Source organism: Euphorbia lathyris, chromosome 3 (genome assembly GCF_963576675.1).
Source record: "Euphorbia lathyris chromosome 3, ddEupLath1.1, whole genome shotgun sequence".
Classification (NCBI taxonomy): domain Eukaryota; kingdom Viridiplantae; phylum Streptophyta; class Magnoliopsida; order Malpighiales; family Euphorbiaceae; genus Euphorbia; species Euphorbia lathyris.
This window is the reverse complement of record NC_088912.1, coordinates 25,817,890-25,834,762: the sequence shown is the minus strand read 5'-3', so window position 1 is coordinate 25,834,762 and position 16,873 is coordinate 25,817,890. Positions and strand designations below refer to the sequence as shown.

The window sequence follows — 16,873 nt, the reverse complement described above, 5'->3', positions numbered from 1 at the left end:
CAAGAAGCAACGATAAAATCTTCAAGAAGCAAAGAAAAAAAGCAATGTAATAGAGAAAGAAAGATGAAAAAGAAACAATGAACTGGATAAATGGTAGAAAGAGACTCTCATCGGGACTCATTCTTATTATTCTACGTGTCGTTGCAGTTAATGATGAAAGTTAACTAATGATATGATAGCCACGTTACTTTTTTGATATTTTTTTTCTTATTTTAAAATGGCGGAAGAAAACTTTTATTGTGATAAAATTTAAAGTTGAATGGTTTTATTAAAGACCTAATATACAAATAACCCCTTGAACTTGTTCAAATGTTGCAACTGCTCCAACTTTCAATTTTAACAACTTACCCCTTAAACTTGTCCAATTGTAAAGCATAACCCCAAATTGGGAATTTTTTTATCCCGTACTTGAAGCAACCGTAAAAATGTTTTTCGGATTCGTATCACGCCAAAGATTTGATTATCACACTCCACGAGCATTGCAGTTTTTGTATTTCATGTGTTTCTTCAATTGGAGTCCATATCAGCAATTTGGAGTTATGTTTTACAATTGAACAAGTTTGAAGGGTTATGTTTTACAATTGGATAAGTTTTACAATTGGATAAGTTTGAGGGGTCAATTGTTATAATTGAGAGTTCAGGAGGACAGTTGCAACATTTGAATAAGTTTAGAGGGTTATTTGTGTATTAGGCCTTTATTAAATAATTTGATATTGAGGGACCATTTTAACATAAATATGAAATATGAGTGACCAACAATGCATTTAAACCCGCTAATTATACATTTCTTTAGAACCTTACCTTCTTTCTTATATTTCTAGGGTTTATCATCTCTTTCTTTCCCTCTAATGGCGTCTATCTCCACTGCTCCACCCAAATTTTCTGTTTCTCATATTACATCAAAGTCCCCTTCTCCTTCACTCTTCCATTTCACCCCGAAACGATGTCATTTCCCTTCAAATCCTTCCATTTCTGTTTCTTCCAATTCTCTCCTCAAGACCGCCATTCTCTGCTCCCAATCAGCAGCATCCGCTTCCCCTCGCCAGCGCCGCCCTGATTATATTCCTAACCGGATTTCTGATCCTTTATATGTCCGCATCTTCGATACGACTCTCCGTGATGGCGAGCAGTCCCCCGGTGCCACTCTCACTGCCAAGGAAAAGGTTGATATTGCTCGTCAGCTCACAAAGCTTGGTGTTGATATAATTGAGGCTGGATTCCCGGCGGCTTCTAATGAAGATTTTGAAGCTGTTAAAACGATTGCCAAGGAAGTGGGCAATGCCGTGGATGGGGACGGTTATGTGCCTGTAATTTGTGGGTTGTCTAGATGTAATGAGAAGGATATTAGAACTGCTTGGGAGGCTGTGAAGTACGCCAAGAGGCCAAGGATTCATACATTTATTGCTACTAGCGAAATTCACATGCAGTATAAGTTGAGGAAGAGTAAAGAGGAGGTGGTGGAGATTGCCAGAAGTATGGTCAAATTCGCCAGGAGTTTGGGTTGTGATGATGTTGAATTTAGCCCCGAGGATGCTGGCAGGTACGGACTTTGAATTATTGAATATTTTTTCACTGAGCTACTTCTATTCTTAGTGAAAATGAAAAATCGAATAAGAATCCTGGAACCTTCCGATTCTTAATTCCTTTTCTAATATCTCGTCTTTTAATTTTTCGAAATTGGACTTGTTTCCACTGGCAGACGACTATACTGTATCAGGATACGTTTGAGTTTGTAGTTTATAAAGGAGAAACCAACTTGATCAGATACTTGATTTTTTTTTTTTTTTTTTGGGTGGGGTGGGTGTGTGTGTGTTAATCGAACCAGATGATTCTGATCTGTTATAGTGTTAAATTGTAGGATTTTCCGTTCAAGAAAACTGTGAAGAGTACATAGCAGGTGGAAGGAAACTTTTATTATTTGATAAACTTTGTGTATTTTTTCTGCGATTGGGTACATGGTGCTTCTCTTTTTCTGGGTTGGTGACTACGATAGTGTTTCTCATTTTCTGGTTTTGGGACTATGTTCGTAGCCGGGTTCTTTCGGAGTTCTAAAACATCAAACGACTCTTTTCTCAATATTTATATTGAGAAATTGTTTTTTTTTTCGTGATATAGGAAAAGGCTTTACGAGTTTCCTCGCTCCTTTTTTTTTTTGGGAAGTCGTAGAATATTAATTACTTTTAGTCTTAATGCGCATGACTGAGTTAAATTCTCAATTCCCCCTCTCCCGCGCCCCCACATGAATTATAACTCTTGCGGGACGTTTGGTATTCTATTGGGATAGGGATAGGGATAGGGATAAAGGTTGGGATAGGAATAAGGATAAATGGTTGGGATAAGGATAAAAATATGATAGTCGAGAATTATTATTCAATGTTTGGTACGTGGGATAAGGATAGAGATAAAATAATACATTTTACTATTTTAACCCTATTTAAACTACATAACATTAATTTGAGGGATAAGATGGACTTTTCCGTTCTATTAAAATCGCAGGAGCTTATCCCACCTCCTTATACCACCCCCTCTTGGGTATAGGATTTGAGGGATAAGAAGCTTATCCCTCACCCGTCTCACTCTTCTATCTCCCAAACAAACACGGGATAACTTATCTCGTGTTTTTTATCCCTATCCCACCTCCTATATCCCTTCTAACAAACACCCCGTTGATTTTTTGCAATATCAGTGCACGCATTAAGGTTCTGAAGAAACTTGCGATAGTGTTATATCCAAATAATGGTTTTTGACAATTAGTTTTTTTGTTGTGAGAGCGATCTGATGCTTTTGTTAGACTGCCCATGGAAATTTGTATTGAATACTCACAGAGTCCTATCTAAATATTTGAAACAAACCAAGATGAAACTTTTGTATTTCTAATTCTTGTGAATAAAATTTGGGTCTCATTCATGCTAAGTTATGGAGTTCGGGTTGCAATTGTTTGGTCATCAGCCAAATCTATCTGCAGATCATGTTAGCTCAACATATATACTAACTAGAACGGTTGTTTTCGTCAAAAAAAAAAAAAAAAACTAGAACGGTTGTTATTCCCCTTTTCAGCCAGATGGTAAGGGAAAAGTTACTGTCTGATGTTGGACACGGATGGATATTTGGGATGGCAGTTTCTTAGCATGAGATGGTGATATATGAAGCACTGATACGTCTACGCACTTACGGAAAATGGCATTTTTATTAAATATAAGACGCGGGTACGGCGGGGATACACCAAATGTATATATAAATGTATATATAAATATAAATATATATGTATATATAAATATAAAACCATAAATCACATTCATAAGTCATTATAAAACCATAAATAACACTCATAATAACTAATAAGTCATTAATTCGTAGAAAAAACATTTAACACTTCAAACTATTTAAACTACCAAGTCTAAAGACTATTCTAAGACATTTTCATGATCTTCATCTACAAATATTTAATAATGATTAACTTTTAGTTATTTATTTATTTTTTTTGCAAATAAAAGGGTGGGTGCCGGCTGGTTTGATTAATTATTTATATTAGTGATTTATATATTAATTTATTTTTTTTATATTAATCCCTATTTTTGTGAAGTTATTTAAAAAAACCCCTAAATTTTACCATATTAACTCTGAAACGTATCCTCGAAGTAGCTTATCCCCATAATTAAAAGAAAAAAGGATACTTGTTTTGCCGTATCCCCGCGTATCCCATACGTATCAGTATCCCCAGAGTATCCAATACGCGTACGTCAACCTCTTAGAAGTATCGGTGCTTCATAATAGAATTACAGTTGCTGAGCATGTAGTGGTGATATTTGGGGATTAGATTGTCTCAGCATCTAATGGTGCTTTTATCCCACTACAAAAATGTTCTATTTTTCTGAGTGGTAGAACATAGTCATGGTTTGAAATAAACTAAAAAGAAAGTTTGGAAAAAGACCATGCAGAAGCCCCTGAGAAGATGATGATGATAACAGAAAAGGGGAAACTGAGGGGAAACCTACTTGTGCTGAGTCAGATTGCTTTCTTTCTTCTATTTAATTTAACCATAATCCAAGTCTCCAATGGGCGTCCTATTTCTCATAATTTAATGAGCTTTCAGCTTCTAGTGAACTGTTATTAATTAGTTTAGATATATGATAAACGTCAAATTTTTGGTATTGAAATTAATCTAAAAATTAATTCTTACTCTTTTCTGCTAGAAATTCAGTTTTGTCACCATTTATTTATTACTTTTACTAAAAAAGGGGCAGTTAGCAATGTATGCTATTATACATTATATATTTTCAAAACTAATTTTGATATTTAAATTTTAATTGTAATTTATGAAGTAAGCTTAATTTTAGTTTTCACTTATGTTTATATTGCTAATAAAAAAGATATTATTCATTTTTTTTGTAATCTTAAATTATGATTAAGAAACAATTTCTCACTATATTTTTGGTGCTTAGAATAATTTCTTATTAAGCTAAGTTTATTTGAAATTGTTAAGAATAGTTCTATATGCTAATGGTTTGATTCTGTATTATAAATGATTTGATTCCTATTCCATGATACTGTGGCTGAGACCATAAGTATACCGGTTTGTAAATACTTGATGCTAACTCATCTATCGTACACAAGAAAGGTATTTTTAATTAGACATATCAACTGGGCAGGAGGGAGGGTTCAGTATAGTCTCAGTTGAGTTGAGGTTCTTACACCTCTTCTCAGGCATGGTTTTGCCTGGAGGGTGTAATCTAACATGTTTCCCAAGCTTGGCCCAAATACAAAAGTATATTTAGTCATGCATGTAAAAATTTTATTGATTGGGCTAGGTTGGTTTGGGCATAAGAGTATAGTTGACAGGCTTGGTTCACATTAACTTCAGACTAGATGGGGCTTTGGTGAGATTTCTTTCACCGAAGCCCATTATTTTGGTACTTGGGCTTCAGTGTTTCGGAACTCTGTTGTCGGGTCTTTCTGGCATAAAATGGCTAGAGGATCAACAATAATCTCTCCAAATGTTTGTGCTTAACAACAAATTTTCTGGTGTTAGTTGATTGCTTTTTGAGTTGTCAGTTGGTCCTTGATATGTTTTATATTGATTCTTGAGATAGTGATGCTACCTTTTGCTTCACCTCATCAGCTACATTGATATAACTATTAGAATGGCCATTAGGGGATTACTTGTATCTTTATTTCCATGCAAATGATGTCAATCTTGGTTTGAACATTCAGGAACTCAGAACTCTAGTCAGCTATTAACAATGAGCCATCCATCCATAAGGAAGGAGGTGGCAAAAGGAAAAAGATCTATGTTGCTAAATGTTTGATATCACTTTTTAAACATACATACTTTAAAAAGCTGACATAAAATTGGTGGCTTTTTACATGTGTCAATTTCTGATGTTGATACATGTTTTTTGGACTGATTTGACCCAAAATGCTAAGTTAAAAAGCCAAATTGATCCTGCAAGCCAAGTTTAGGGGCCAAATTTATCCTTTGTCATCTAATAATTCTGTTATAGTAGTACTTTCTGTAATTCTCCATGACTAATGTCAAAGAGCAGAGCAGTAGTTTCGTTTGGTATTCTTTTGGCTTAATACATCATTTGCCCTCTGAACTTGTCCAGAAAGCTTGATTGGCCCCCTGAACTTTCAAAGTGTCCCGATAGCCCCCTCAACTTGTATAAAATGTTCAGTTAGCCCCCTAAACTTGCATAAAATGTAATCAATTGATCACTCGGTTACAAAAAAATAAGTTAAATGCGGAAGATGTATTGCACGCTTCTTAAAAAAAAGTAAAATGACATATTAGAGAAGGCAAATTTTATAGTTGAGCAAGTAATAACTTCCTTTTTAATCTATTCTTGAATTATGTAATAACATTTTAAGACACGTGGAATACATCTTCCACATTTAACTTACTTTTTTGCAATCGAGTGATCAATTGATTACATTTTATGCAAGTTCAGGGGGCTAACTGAAGATTTTATGCAAGTTGAGGGTGCTATTGGGACACTTTGAAAGTTCAGAGGGCCAATCAAGCTTTTTAGACAAGTTCAAGGGGGCAAATGATGTATTAAGCCTATTCTTTTTCTTTACTTTATTTTGGATATATTTTTTTTTAGTAGTTGACATGTCAATTTTACATTATGCTCACATGACTGCAAAGTCTTTCCCAAGTGTTTGAAGCTTGTTGAAAATTTACGACGTATTGCTTATTTGTGCTTTTATAATTGATGTTCTCTTCTTTTTACCAGATCTGAGAGAGAGTTCTTGTATCATATCTTGGAGGAAGTTATCAAGGCCGGTGCGACAACTCTGAACATACCTGATACTGTTGGTATTACGCTGCCTAGTGAATTTGGACAGTTGATTGCTGATATAAAGGCCAATACTCCTGGAATTGAAAATGTCATCATTTCAACTCACTGCCAAAATGATCTTGGACTTTCTACTGCCAACACTTTAGCAGTATGTGATTGCTCGTTCTACTCTAGTTAATGCATGTTGACTTGCAAGGTAAGTGCTCACGTCCTTGCTTGTACTAAATTCAGGGAGCATATGCAGGTGCAAGACAAGTGGAAGTAACGATCAATGGCATTGGCGAAAGAGCTGGAAATGCCTCACTAGAGGAGGTGAGTGTTTACTTTGTGCAAAACATGTAAATGGCTTTTTCTCTTATCTATTAAAATCAAGCTTCAAGGTCCCCAAAATGCACCATGAAGTAGTTTTACCAGCTTTCTGAAGTTATAAAGTCAGAGTTAGAAAATACAATTCATTCTAGTAGCCTTCTGAAGAAAAAGGAATCTAATGTTAAGCTATTTAGGAATAATTTTGAAACATCCTCAAGCTTTTTTAATAGTTATAGGCATTTGTCTCGTCTCACTATTCACCCCACTCCTTTCCAACCAAGCCAGCCAAAGTAAGAGGTGGTGAAATGCACTTCAGAGTGAACTTTTGATAGGTAAGCTTATACTCCTTGTTCTCATCTACTGAATAAAATAAACATTGAGATGTGAATAATGCCATTTGGCTGGCAATGACAGAGTATAATCTCAGTTAGACGATTGCAGATCAGTATCAGCATATTTATTGGTATATTTGCTTAGGGTTAGGCTACCCCAATCTATCCCCTCTGACCAACCTCTCATAAAGTGTTGAAAAATCAACCATACAGTAGAAAATAACAAATAACAGAAGAAAGAATAAAGTGATATACAGAAAAGATGAAGGAAGCTTTACTGATAATAGAAATGCTTAAAAACGAACAATAGCATCAAGATGAGCAAACTAGATACACGGAAAGTTCCCTCTCTCAAAGCTGTAAGCAGTGAACCAAAAATGCCATTCTCTACCCAGTCCCAGACCCCACACCTCTGCCAAACACATGCCATCTAACTAACTTTCTCCCACAGCAGAGACTAATTCTGCCAGCTCACTCTTCTTTCTCTCAATGCCCTTGGACCTCCTATAATAGACATTCCATATATTTGGCCCATGAGCTAAATGAGCCAAGACTGGCCTATTATGCCAGAGACTCCCTAGCACTACCCCCACCTTCTTCAAGAGTCTTGTCCTCAAGAGTAATCTCAGGGAGTTGACTTTGAATAGAAAGAGCATCTTCCCAAGTTGCCTCATCAATTGAACAATCTTTCCATTGAATTAAGCACTGTTAGATGATGCTACCATGCTAGGAAATGTAGCAAGTAGCCAATGTTGCTTGAGGAACAAAGTGACCAGAAATCTCCAGCTGTAACTTCTTAGACCGAGAGCTCTCTACCAAGTCGAAACCACTGCTTCCTTAAATACAGAAACATGGAAATAGTAAGAACCTTACGAGAAGGAGGCAGCTGCAACTTATAAGCTACGGAACCAATTTTCTCCACAATTAAGTGATCAGGATCCGTTGTTTGTCAGCCATAAAGACTCAAAATTTCTGGTTTACGTTAGTGATGGTTTTATTGCTGTTGCAGTTTATGTTTTCCCCCCTTCCCACTATCTTTGCATTAAATGATTGAAATTGTGAACATACAAAAATTTGTGCATCCGGAGTTGTGTTGACTGCATTTCGTGTGCAATATTAAAGTTTTAAAACCTAGGTTATTTGGACTTGGCTTCTTTGATGTTGAAACAATTTTTTTAAGCCACTGTTTGTAATACCTCATCCTCAATAAATTTTGATCGTGTTTTGTTTTTGTGTTTATTTGAATTATAAATTTGTAGGTTGTGATGGCCATAAAATGCCGAGGGGAGCATGTTTTAGGAGGTCTTTATACTGGTATCAACCATAGACATATCACAATGGCAAGCAAGATGGTAACTCCTGATCAACTTTTTGCATGTTCGGATTGTGTTCTCTTATTTAATGTGCTTTTTATCATGTTGCTTGGTTGAAATTGAAACTTATAGGTAGAAGAGTACACTGGATTGCATTTGCAGCCACACAAGGCTATTGTTGGAGCTAATGCCTTTGCTCATGAAAGTGGCATACATCAGGTTGGTACTATTAAACTCTGAAATCAGGTTGACAAGTTCTGCAATTCCTTCATGGCATTACAATTTACCATAAAGTTAGTTGAGATCTTAACTTCCATTATAAGTTTCCTTGAATTGTGATTTTTTGACTACACTTGTTATATTAATTTTTGAAGGCTTCATAAATATATGTAATGTAATTCTGATTTTGTGGAGTTAGACTGTACTTGTCACTACTTGCACCACGTGTCTTGTTGTAATTGCTTAGATTTACATGTGGTATCCTTTACCAATGTTGTATTTTGGTGAAAAATATATCTTAACTAATAATTGTTTAGTTTAGTCATTTGTTTTCTTAATTATATGTTTAATGAGATAGGCTCACTATATTCATTTTGCTCTCTAGGATGGAATGCTAAAACACAAAGGTACATATGAGATCATTTCCCCAGAAGATATCGGGCTGGAGCGCGCCAATAGTGCTGGGATAGTCCTTGGGAAACTCAGGTATGCTTATTGGATGTCATTATGATTGATCAATCTATTTGTAGATTCCTTAACATATTATATAGTGATGACCTATGGTCATCTTGAAAGCAAATAGACTTCCGCAATACTGGGGTAGATCTAAAAATTACATTTTGGGGGAGGCCAAAGTTAAATGCTACTCCTTCCGTACCACGAATATAGGCTCAAATCGGATTTTCACTAATATTAAGAAAAATAGTAAATATTCTTGCTTTTTCCTAATATATCCCTACATTAATGAAGTGATGAATTGGGGATTTAATTGCTAAATTTAGTGATTTCAAGCCATTATAAATAAGGTTATATTTGTTTCAAAAAAAAAAAAAAGTTATGTTAGGAACTTAAATGTAGTAAAAAAGTAATTTTGCCTATTTCATGGGACATCAAGAAGCTGAATTTGCGTCTATATTCGTGGGACAAAGGGACTAGTAGAGAGGATATGAATGACAATATCATGAGAAATAATGGTGTCTTTGTGCATGTGTGTATCCTATATTGTAGCTTAGGCACTATGCTCGTTACATAGGAACACGTAGGTGTAATGTTGTTCTGCATGTTCGTATTTTCTTTAGTTTATATTTATCAATTATGATAAAATCTATTTTTGTAGGATTTCATCATAATTAAATAATAATTCTATGAGTCTAGTGTATACTAACTTTCTATAAGGATTTTATTATTAGTTTAATATCTGACACACCCCCGCACGCCAATGCCCACTTGGCTTGAAGCGTGCACAACATAGGCCTATAACTGCAATTTAATCAACAAATGAGGTTGTCAGGATTGAACCCTTGATCACTTGGTCAAAGAAGCTCTTATACCATGTCATGGAACCAATTGAACTAAAAGCTTAAGCTAATAGTTGAACGCCCAATTTATATTAATATCTGACATTTTAATTTGGTCTAAAACTTTAGAACTAGTAATCGAGTAATAATATGTTTTATTTTGCCTTAAAACTAGTAATCTGTTAAGCTAGTATGTTTTATTTTGCTTTAGAACTAGTAAAACATGTATGATGTTAGGTACATTTTGTGATTTTTGATGTTTTTGAATAAATTTTTATTTTATGAATTTTTCTAATTTTTGTTGCTTCACGGGCGTGAGGCGAGCGAGCGCCTTTGATTCTTGCCTCGAGGTGATACGAGGCATTGTCGCCCCCGCTCGCCTTTCGCCTTTCAAAACTATGATTGGTATACTGACTTATCTCAGTATTCCCATATACTATATACTATTTTTAGAGAAATCTTGTTCATACAAAATCATGATTGTTTTCCCCTTTTGATGTTTTTGGTGAAGTGGCCGACACGCTCTGAAAGATCGACTTAAAGAGGTAAAACATGGGTTTATACTAGTTGGAATTGATTAACTAGCCTCCTCTTTGCAATTCTATGTCATTCATTTGCTCTTTACTGCTTTCAGCTTGGTTACGAGTTGGATGATGAGCAACTTGGGAGTATATTTTGGCATTTCAAGGCAGTAGCTGAACAAAAAAAGGTGAAGATGAATAGCTTAGGCTTTTGCCCATTATGTGCACATTTTTATTGCTTTGGTTATGCTGGAATATGACTTCCCTCTTATTCATATTCATATGTTTCCTTTGGATGACTATTTTGGCTTTTAGCATAGAGTTTAGACCCGGTGCGGCCATTGAATCAGATAAGGCAAAGAATTAATGGTTACAGGTTGAACTGGGGATCAATTATTTTTAAAAATATTTATATAATTTATATATTACATTATTTAAAATATTACTTGAGATTTTTATTAAAATAAATATATAAAAAAATATTTAGAGCTAGCATTTATATAAAAACATAATTTTGTTTTGCTGATCTTATAGATAAGAATAATAATTATTGTTAATATTATGATCATTATATGAATAAGGATATAGTTAATATGCACATTTTGTAACCAGATATGTAACTTTGAATTATACAAGTGATTTAAGGATGCCGTGTCATAATTATAGTTTTTAATTGTATGTTTTAATACTTGTGAACAATTTATTTATTTATGTATTTTTGCAAACACAAATAACAAGAAATTAATCTAATTTGTGGTGAAGGGATTGAAGACAGCTTTTATAGAACTCGTTCAATTCCTAGCTTCATTCTTTAGTATTTTATAATTATAATTATTTTTATTTTTATTTTAACTGTATGTTTATTTATCTCACATCAAAACTTGTGAGCATTGGGGTCCTTTGCCTACTATAAGAGCTACAGCTGTCCATTTGTGAATACAAAAGCTTACCAATGGCGCTATAACTGAATTGGAGTTGACTGTGGGCTTGTTTAGGGGCCTATAAAGTCAATATTTTTTAATGATATGAGGTCCACAGAGTAAATTTTCGTTTATTTCAATTACCTGAATTCAACAGTTTAACCGGGACTAGTTTCCAGGTTGACTAGTTAATTAACTGGAAAAGTCTGGCTTCTGTGAACTCCGGATTCTGGTTTAACCTGGTCAGATGCAGGTCGAGTCCGGTATTGATAACTATGGTTTTGAGGATTATACAGCAATATGGTAATATTCTATTGGAGGAAGCATATCAAACTTGTGCACGCTTTGATCTCTGATTACTTGGATTGCCCCATATGCATGTTCTGAAAATGGTTATTTTTCCTTGAGCTTGTGGAGTATGACTGACCTGAGGCCTCTCTATCTGAGTTGAAGTTGAACTACTTTAACCAAATCCGGCTAATTATAAACTGTATCACATGGTTTAACTATTTGGTTGGGTTCAATTTCAGTATGAGAGCCCAAAACAAGATACTATTAAATATAAACTATGTAATCCATAAATGTTTTGAAATACATATGTATCAATATTACGAAAAAGTATAGAAAGCAATAAAAATTTTGGGATGGATTTGTTACAGTTTTTTGGTTTAAAACTTGGAGCATGAGTTGAAGGCTTTTTCTGGTGACATTATTATCTTTTTCCTCTTTTTTTTTTTTATTGAGGTTTATGATGACTCATTCTTAAATTGAACATGCTGCAGAGGGTTACCGATGCTGACCTGATAGCATTGGTATCAGATGAAGTTTTTCAGCCAGAAATTTTATGGAAGCTATCAGATCTGCAGGTAAATCTGTAAATTGTTTTCAATTGTGTAATTAATTGTTTTGCTTACGCTCCCTATTAATTGACTTAAACACATAGGTTACTTGTGGAACACTTAGTCTTTCTACTGCAACGGTGAAACTCATTGATGCTAATGGCGAGGAGCATGTTGCATGTTCTGTTGGAACTGGACCTGTAGATGCAGCATACAGGGCTGTTGATATCATTGTAAAGGTAAACTACAAACTTACTTTAGGCTGTAGCAGTAAGGTTAACTACAAGGCTGTTGATCTCTTACAAAATCGTCGTGTGCATACAATATGAGTAGTAAATTTCTTCTTTAACATCTAATATTAATAAATTTACTGCTATTTTTTTTTAAAATATTCTAATCCAGTGTATTTCATTTTTTGTTTTAGGATATGGTTTCAAAAAAGTAATGGAGTGTCTAATTGGTATTGAAAAATGGTGTTTAGGATATGCTTTTTTTCTTTTCTGTATTTTGGTTAATAGTGTTTAATATTGTTACATAATAATTCAATGTAATAAATGTAAGCATGCCTAAGTCAACTGAAGCATGCTTTAGACTGCTAAGGTCTTTCCTTGATCCTAATAAAGGCTCAGTGGCTCAATTAGGCTTGGGAGCAGGAGAAAAAGCCAGATGGACCACCAGTAATAAGAATCGAAATATTTGCCGTGGCAAGCAAGCAGGATGATTGATCCCTAGTTCAAGTCTCTGGCTTTTAATTTGAACTTCATTTCTTACTTAGGTTAGCTTGCACTTTTCAAATCAAAGGATTTTCCATAACGAACTGAACTGGATGGAATGAAAAAATTTATTTCCCTTATTGACTGGATGGAATGAAATTTTTTCTCATAGAAATTTATTTCATCGTGGTTTGAACTTTAATTAACCAGTTGAACCAAGAAGCTCGAGAGATGGACTATTTGGTTTGAGTTAGATAATTAACCTTGACACAGTTGTATTTTAGCGGCGACAGAAGTAGGGAGGCAGGGACAATCACCCTGGATGGGAGGGTTGTCCAGGGCTCGGATTGCTTCCGTTATTTAGGGTCTATTATTCAAACGGATGGAGATGTTGCTCATAGGATTAAATCTAGTTGGTTGAAGTGGAAGAGTGCTACGGGTTTCCTTTGCGATCCCGGTATGCCTAATAGATTGAATGGAAAATTCTACCGCACTGCAATTAGACCTGCATTGTAATATGGTACGGAATGTTGGGCAGTGAAACTGTCACATTGATTATACTCACCTACATTTAATTTTCTTTTGTTCAGCTCTGGTGAATTTTCAGTTGTTGATCCTCCTCTTTTAGAATTTCAGTATTTGGTCGAGTCTGAAAACCTTGATTTTAATGCATCATCATGTAACAATACATACATTTGAATTTTCGATATTTTTAGGTAGTAATAAAAATTTAATAAAATTGTGTGAAAATGTGTTCTTTTAGGGTTCGCTTGTTTTGGGGTTAGAGGAGCTTAATTAAAGGGAGGTTATTTTCCTAACCTTGCTTGGAAAGAAGTTTAAATGGAGGTGAAGGTTAAATGGAGGTTAAATGAAGGTTAGAAAACCTTGAAATAACCCTAATTTCAGCCCCACCAAATTGGTGGGATCCTAACCTCCCCTCCCTTTAATGAACCTTGTCAAACCTTCATCCAAGCAAAGCATGGGATTAAGGATCATTACCTTGAAATCATAATTCAGTTCATCTCAAATTAACAACATAGACAATTTGCCTTGTTACTTTCAGTTTATTTCAATTTGTTAAAAAGCAACAATATTAAAAAGGATTAACCTTGTTGTGCATGACTTCTATCACTCAAAATTAGTTTATGGGACATATTTGAGATGTTTACCAGAAATTTCATTCTACACATAGTTACTTTGTCCTCAAATAGTTCGTAAGAAATAGGTGTAAACTGGTTAAAAGTTCAAAGTAGTAGAATAATTTGGTCATGAAGTTGGACTTAGTTGACAAATTTTAAGGGTCAAACTGGCCTCTAATCTGTTTGCAGAAACAGAACAGTTTCGGTTGTTATGTAAATCAATGTTGTATTACAATATAAAATTATATGTTTCTTATGTTGGGGGTAAAATGGGTGGAGATTATGGCAGGGCAGTTTAATCCGGTGTTTCTTACTGTCAGTATTGGACCAGGATGGATTGCCTGTTCGGGTGCATCAGATAGTACATTTCGTGGCGAGAGATGGGAAAATGTCAATTGAATTTTTTGGGTTGTAATGGTTCTGTGGTTAATGGAAATAATATATTCATGTCTTGTTATTTTAGGTTAATATATATAATATTCGGTTGTTTGATTTTTATTTTACTTTATTTTGTTATAGTGGTGAATTTCTTGAATTTGACAACTTTTCCGCCCAGTGTTATTTGTTGTGCTTTTTGCGCCATATTTCATCCTAGTGTGTTTGGTAGAAATTGGTATTGCTGAGGCATCTTCCATATATTTGCAGGAGCAAGTTGAACTCCTTGAATATTCCATGATTGCTGTTACTGAAGGCATCGATGCTATAGCCACAACACGTGTTTTAATTCGTGGAGAGAGCAATCACAACCCTACTCATGCATTAACGGGTGAACCAGTTCAACGAACATTTAGGTACACCAATTACATAACCTTTGCCTTTTATTTATTCCGGACTTCCATTTTCAGATAACAAGTTTTTTTTTTCTTTCTTTCTTTTGCTAGTGGGTCTGGTGCTTCAATGGATATTGTTGTTTCAAGTGTGAAGGCATATACCGGTGCAATAAACAAAATGCTAGGATTTAAGCAGCAGTTACCAGCGAAAGATGTTTCGACAAATAGGACCCTTGTATCAGCGTAAGCTTTAGATTACAAGTTCACTATCCGTCAAGTTGCCTATTTAATGTAAATGAGGAGAATGTTTCCTAGGCTCCTTGCATAAAAATGTTGGAGAAAGTTAGTGAACTCTTTTTGTTAGTTTTCTGGAGAACTTGTACTGGTTTGAGAATGCATGAGTTTTTAATACAAAGCTTGGATCTGAGCCTCGAAAGCTTGGCTAAGAAGTTTATGCTTTGCATCAATAATTTGAGCAGGAACTTCTAACCTTTTTAAGAATGTTGGACAGCGTGCCTTTGCGATTTCTTTGCTCCTTCTACAATGAGGGTATAAAGACTCTTATGTCGAAACATGTATGTGTTTAGGAGAATGGAGCGTGATGTGAATCTTGCCTAACATTCTCTATAAATTGTTTACATGGAGGTGCTCCCCTTTAAGAGGTGTTTGATCACCTACTTTTCACCTCCGGTTTGTTTTTCATTTAAAATGCAGAGTTCTAGATGTTTGGTGAGACTTCATGTTTGCCTTTTCGGGCTGAAAAGTAGCTTTTTACAAAAGCAGGAAATCGCTGCTTTTTTTAAGAACGGTTTTTTTTCAATAGCAAACAACAACAGTTAACCAAACGGGTCTAAATCTGTCAAAACATTAAATGAGGGTGTTGGACGTCTAAAATTGACAAGTTTAGGTGTGTGATAGTTCCGGTCCAACTACTCAAATGGCAAAAATTAGAAATATTATAAAAAGTTTTGCCGAGCTGCAGTGGCGTAATTATATATGAAGCCCTTTTTCTTTCTTATGTATTTTAGATGGGTAGAGGAATTTGACAAAAATTAGAAATATTATAAAAAGTTTTGCCGAGCTGCAGTGGCGTAATTATATATGAAGCCCTTTTTCTTTCTTATGTATTTTAGATGGGCAGAGGAATTTGACAAAAATTAGAAATATTATACACTAATGAAGATATGCAAGGTCTGTTTCTTCCTCCCAATATTTGTTGTGAAAAATTGCCTCAGAAATGGGAAGCATGGCCATTGCAATATAGTACGATGCTCACAAGATTTTTATCGACTTTATGGCCTTACAGAATTTCTTTTGTGTGATGTTATAATTTGCTTATAACAATTTTACTACATGCTTTTAAGTCTATCATAATGATTGCAAAACAAAATACTCAGCTATAAAGGACAGTATACATAAGCAAACAAAATAGGAAAACCTCACCTATTCTGCAGCCTACACGTGTCTAGCATAAGGGAATAACTAACAGTACAAAAAAGGATAAAGGGAAAAATGCTACTAGAACCACTAAATTATTAATTTGAGCTAGAATGTCCTTCAATACTCCCCCTCAAGCTGTGAGTGAGACGTTGGTGAAACTCCCAGCTTGTGAAGCAGCAACTTGATCAGATGAGGATACATAGGAAGGACCCACAGTGCCAACATTGACTTGATCACGAACATAATGACAATCAATTTCGATCTGTTTTGTGCGTTCATAGAGCACAGAATTTGCAGCAATTGAGATAGTTGCTTGATTATCACAATGAAGGATAGTGGGAGGTAAATGTTTAAGGCCAAGGTCTCGAAGTAAAGCAGTAAGCCACACAATTTCAAAAGATCACCCTGTATTCTGCTTCAGCAGACGATCTAGCAACAACTGATTCCTTCTTTGCTTTCCAAGAAACAGGAGAGGTTCCAAGGAATATGCAGTAACCGGTAGTTGATCTCCTTGATATTGGGCAGCTAGCCCAGTCACTGTCGCAGTATGTAGTGAGTTGAGCTGCATAAGAAGAGGCTAGGAGGATCCCTTGAGACAATGTTCCTCCTAAATACCTTTAAATGCGCTTTGCAGCCTGCATATGAACAGTGGTAGGCTTATGGAGGAAGTGAGTTAGAAGTTGAACAGGAAATGCAATGTCCGGCCTAGTGATGGTTAGATAAATCAGTTTGCCAATGAGTCTTTGATACAGAGATGG

At 35.1% G+C, this 16,873-nt stretch overlaps 1 protein-coding gene across 2 annotated transcripts; it reads left to right on the top strand.

The window, feature by feature from the left end:
• The first annotated feature begins 805 nt into the window (after positions 1-805).
• Positions 806-15,124, top strand: LOC136223081 (2-isopropylmalate synthase 2, chloroplastic-like). 2 transcript variants are annotated; one of them, XM_066010876.1, is made up of 12 exons: positions 810-1,540; positions 6,237-6,450; positions 6,534-6,614; positions 8,203-8,295; positions 8,389-8,475; positions 8,861-8,961; positions 10,285-10,318; positions 10,408-10,482; positions 11,997-12,080; positions 12,158-12,292; positions 14,551-14,696; positions 14,787-15,124. In XM_066010876.1, exons 1-12 carry the CDS (start codon positions 849-851, stop codon positions 14,920-14,922), a joined length of 1,878 nt encoding a protein of 625 aa, XP_065866948.1. In that variant the 5' UTR covers positions 810-848; the 3' UTR covers positions 14,923-15,124. The 2 variants fall into 2 exon arrangements, with proteins under 2 accessions (XP_065866949.1, XP_065866948.1); XM_066010877.1 differs by lacking the exons at positions 14,551-14,696; positions 14,787-15,124 and adding an exon at positions 12,695-12,910 and having other exon boundaries at positions 806-1,540.
• Positions 15,125-16,873: the final 1,749 nt, after the last annotated feature.